The 4252-nt window shown below is 45.1% G+C and overlaps 2 protein-coding genes across 2 annotated transcripts in view; both read right to left on the bottom strand.

Annotated features, from left to right (window-relative positions):
• The window catches only part of LOC138881610 (uncharacterized), a 1098-nt gene extending 1010 nt beyond the window's left edge, over positions 1-88 (bottom strand). The window contains exon 1 of the mRNA XM_070161848.1: positions 1-88. This exon is cut by the window's left edge and continues 1010 nt beyond it. Within this exon, the coding sequence (XP_070017949.1) occupies positions 1-88 (88 nt within the window).
• A 2120-nt stretch (positions 89-2208) lies between these two features.
• LOC138881611 (uncharacterized) lies at positions 2209-2817 on the bottom strand. The gene has a single exon (XM_070161849.1). It carries the CDS (start codon positions 2815-2817, stop codon positions 2209-2211), a length of 609 nt encoding a protein of 202 aa, XP_070017950.1.
• Positions 2818-4252: the final 1435 nt, after the last annotated feature.

Raw genomic sequence — 4252 nt, forward strand, 5'->3', positions numbered from 1 at the left:
AATCGCCATTTGCCTCAAGAGCCTGCCCAACGAGTGCTTCCAACTGCTCTATCCTTTGACGCAGTTCCGCATTTGTGCCACCAGCCATGTTCTCAAATAGCCCCACGAATTCTGCCACCGATCGTCTTGCCACTGCCACGAACTAAACCTGGCTCTGATACCAGTTGTCACGGGGGTGATTTTAGTCAGTCAAAACTCACACCCGCGCGGCAGTCAAGTCGTACACTTGACTCAGCCTTTCCCAAATACTTAGCCAATTTTCGCGCACCTTTGGCCTAAACGAGATTTAGACAGCAATTCAATAAGAACACACACATATACGGGAAAATCCCAACCTTTGCATTAATGTGGAAAATATACAAAGGACCCTCACTTTGCTATGAACACAGTCCGCTCACAGCCCACTTTTGACAAAGAACACAAGTCGTTCTTGTCAACACTAAGATCTGCCCATGCCAAACCTTAGCCCCTTTTTGAAACAACTGAAACCCTCACGTTTCACTCTTGTTTCCCACTTAGAATTTCTCACGAAATTCCCCACATTCACTCTCTTCCTTCTGCCTAAGTCACAAAGGTCCTATTTATAGAATATAGGCAGCCCTTAGACTTGGCAGCACATGACACTTGTTGTCTACAGCTTTTGCCACTTGTCGGACTAAGACTAATTCTGCTCCTAACATGTAGTTGACATCCCCAACTACTTAGGACACATTATACACGAAATGGGGACATTATACAAGCATGATCAGATCATGGGACAAAGAGGTTATGACAAGGTAACCGCCAACTACTTTCCATGTGCATTGCATGTGCCATTCTTCACTTGGCCAGCTGATTCGTGCCCAAGGCTGGCATTGCGCCCAGCCTTGGCACATCTTGACATTGCTTCCGCGCCAATGCCTTGCCCGCATCCGCTGCCTGTGATTTTGCCGCACATGCCCGACGCCGCTGCCGCCCGCACACTGTCTTGGCCCAAATCTGCCTTGCTCATGTCAACCTTCATTTCCCTCGTGCCATTGCTTGTATTTTCCTTCACATAGCTTTGCCTTAGCTATTGAAAGCCTTTTCCATCATCCCGCATTTCCGTCTTGTCTTAGTTTAGCCCGAACTTAGCTGCCACAACCCAAAGTGCCATGCCCCTGACTTTGGCGCGCATGCCGTGCCATGCCGCCCTAACATTGCCCACACAGCTTTGTCAAGCCTTTGCCAAGCGCACCTTGCCTGTCCCAAGGTCTTGGCCCATACTTGCCTACAACAGCCCTCAATGACAATGTCTTGTCCGTCTTCCGCATGATCGTTTTGCCCGCACATAGGCCAATGACAAGGCCATCACGCCCAAATCCTTGCCACAGCCGTGCCACGCCCAATGACAAAAAGTCAGGCCCTAACAGTAGGTGTTACAGGGCCAATTTTTTCACACTATTGACACTGCACGGCAGTAGCTAATCACACAGCCACTCAGCCTCACTTTTTCATACACACAGCCTGACACTTAAAATTATTCAGACTTAGGCAATCTTAACAACACACAGTATTACGGGTAAAATCACCCAACCTTTATTATTCTCGTAGAATACAAAAAGGACTCACGTTAGGAAAGGCTCACAATATGCTACTTGCCTTATTCCCAAACAAAATACACATACAAAAAGGGGCCTGCCTAGTTTTACAAAGGGGCAGTTGGGGCAGTTAAGACAATGTGCCATGCACATGACATTCCTACAAACAAGCATAACCAATCTGTTTGAATTCAAATTCAAACTCTTCCCACGAAATTGGACTTGTCTTCAGCATTTGAGTCAGCTGCACATGTGCTTTGCACACTTCAAAGCACATGCCTTGCACACCTCTTCCGTCACATGCTTTGCACACTTGCCTTCCAGCTTTTGCCCATACTTAGACTCCTGCCTTGCCTCATTTTGAACCATGCCTCGCCCATAGTTCATAGCCATGCCTTGCCACAAACTTAGTCGTCCCACTGATCCACGCATGCCTTTGTCAAGTGCCATGCGCCTTCGTTGCCTTTGCCGATGCCCACGAACCAAGGCTGCCTTGCCAACACTCAAGGTGCCTTGCCTAGCTGACTTGTCTAAGTCCATCACCAACTTAGACACACACCCAGCTTTGCACATTGCTTTGCCAACATTCCCACAAACCCATGTCAAGGGGCAATGTACAAGCCCTTGACACGAATTCTGCCCGCAGTCGTCAAGTCTCATTATTAGGGGCTAACAAACCACCCCCACTTGTTGAACTCGACGCCCTCGTCGAGGTTGATTTCAGATAGTCCTCAATTTGATCTTGGAATTGCCATAATGAATTACCCTTCTCCCAAGTTGCATCAGCCTTAGGCTTGCCTTTCCATTGAATTAAAAATTCTGTCCGCCTATTCTTTTTGTGCATCCCAAGTACCCGGTGATCCAGAATTTTCTCAATCTCGTCCTCAATCTGATTGCGCACTTCAGGAGGAGCTTTCTTGATTTTGTGCCTATCCGGATCTTCAGGATCTTCCACATAAGGCCTCAAATAACTCACATGGAAAGTTGGGTGTATTTTCATTCTTTCCGGCAGCTTCAAACGGTAAGCAACTTCACCCACCTTTTCAACAACTTCAAACGGACCATCATATCTTGAAACCAATGCTCTATGCCTTACCCTGCTATCAATCTTCTTCCAGATTTGAGGAGTAAGCTTCAACAACACTTTGTCGCCCACTTTGAACTCCAATGGACGCCTGTTCTGATCAGTATATTTTTTCATACGTTTCTGAGCCACTTTTAAACTGTCTGCTGCTTCATCCATCTTCTGTTGCACCATCTTCGTTGGTAGCCTTGGCTGCTTTCCCAAAACGATCTCAAATGGACTCTTCTATGTAGCTGAAGACTTGTGCAAATTGTAAGAGAATTGTGCACAGTTTAACAAATCAGTCCAATTCCGTTGACTCGCAGTCACAAAATGCCTCAAGTACTCTTCTAGCAAGTGGTTGATTCTTTCGATTTGGCCATCAGTTTGGGGATGGTTCGCCATTGAAAACTTCAAGTTTGTGCCCAGCAAATTGAACAAGTAAGTCCAGAATTTGCCTGTGAACCGTGCATCCCTATCACTAAAACATCCTCTGGCATCCCGATATGCTTCACCACATTTTTGAAGAATAATTCTGCAGCAACTTTAGAGGGACATTCCGTTGGGGCAGCAATAAAAACAACATATTTGGTGAACCTGTTGACCACTACTATAACCGAAGACAACCCATTGACTTTAGGGAACCCACTAATAAAATCCATTGAAACAAATTGCCATGTTTCTTTAGGAATCGGCAGAGGTTGCAACAAACCTCCCTCTTTCTTCCGTTCGGTTTTATCAAGTTGGCATATAAGACAGCTTTTCACATAAGCTTCTATATCTTGTTCCATCTTTGGCCAGAAATAATATCGCGACAACAGCGCCATCATCCTCTAAATGCCTGGATGACCAGCCCAAAGTGTATCATGCGTCTCCTTTAGTAATTCACGACGCAGTCCATCACCAAGTGGTACAACGATTCTCCCTCTTTGAAATGGAGAAGATCGTCCTCGATCCAGTACCTCCTCACAGTACCTTCTTTCACATGATTCATTGTTTTTATGTACAATGGATCATTCACAGCAGCTGACTTGATCTTATCAAGAAAATCATACTCAAGTCGTGTAATGGAATAAACAACAGCAAAGGCTTCCTTTCGACTTAATGCATCTGCAACCTAGTTGTGTTTTCCCGGCTTATGCTCCCACACAAAATCATATTCTGCTAAAAATTCTTGCCAACGTTCTTGTTTTGGACTCAACTTTTTTTGTGTCTTGAAGAAAGTATTAGACACATTGTCCGTCCTCACGACAAATTTTGTTCCAAGCAAGTAAACACGCCAGATTTGCAAGCAATGAATAACAACAATCATCTCCTTTTCATGAGCCGAATATCTCTTCTCTGCTTCATTCAACTTTCTGTTTTCAAAGGCCACAGGATGACCTTCTTGAACCAGCACACCTCCGACAACCTTGTTGGATGCATCGGTATGAACTTCAAAGGGCAACTCAAAATCAGCAAGCCACAAGATAGGTTCTAAGGCAATAGCTTCTTTCAATACATCAAACGCAGCACTGCATTTTTCTGACCAATCCCACCTAACATTCTTCTTTAACAAATCCGTTAAAGGAGCAGCTTTCTTTGAGTAACCAGCAATGAATTTCTTGTAATAGTTAGCCAACCCGAGGAA

This window comes from Nicotiana sylvestris, chromosome 11 (genome assembly GCF_000393655.2).
Source record: "Nicotiana sylvestris chromosome 11, ASM39365v2, whole genome shotgun sequence".
Taxonomy (NCBI): Eukaryota; Viridiplantae; Streptophyta; class Magnoliopsida; order Solanales; family Solanaceae; genus Nicotiana; species Nicotiana sylvestris.

Coding starts and splice junctions, on each gene's coding strand:
- LOC138881611 (XM_070161849.1), bottom strand. CDS start 2,817: ATGGTGCAACAGAAGATGGATGAAGCAGCAGACAGTTTAAAAGTGGCT.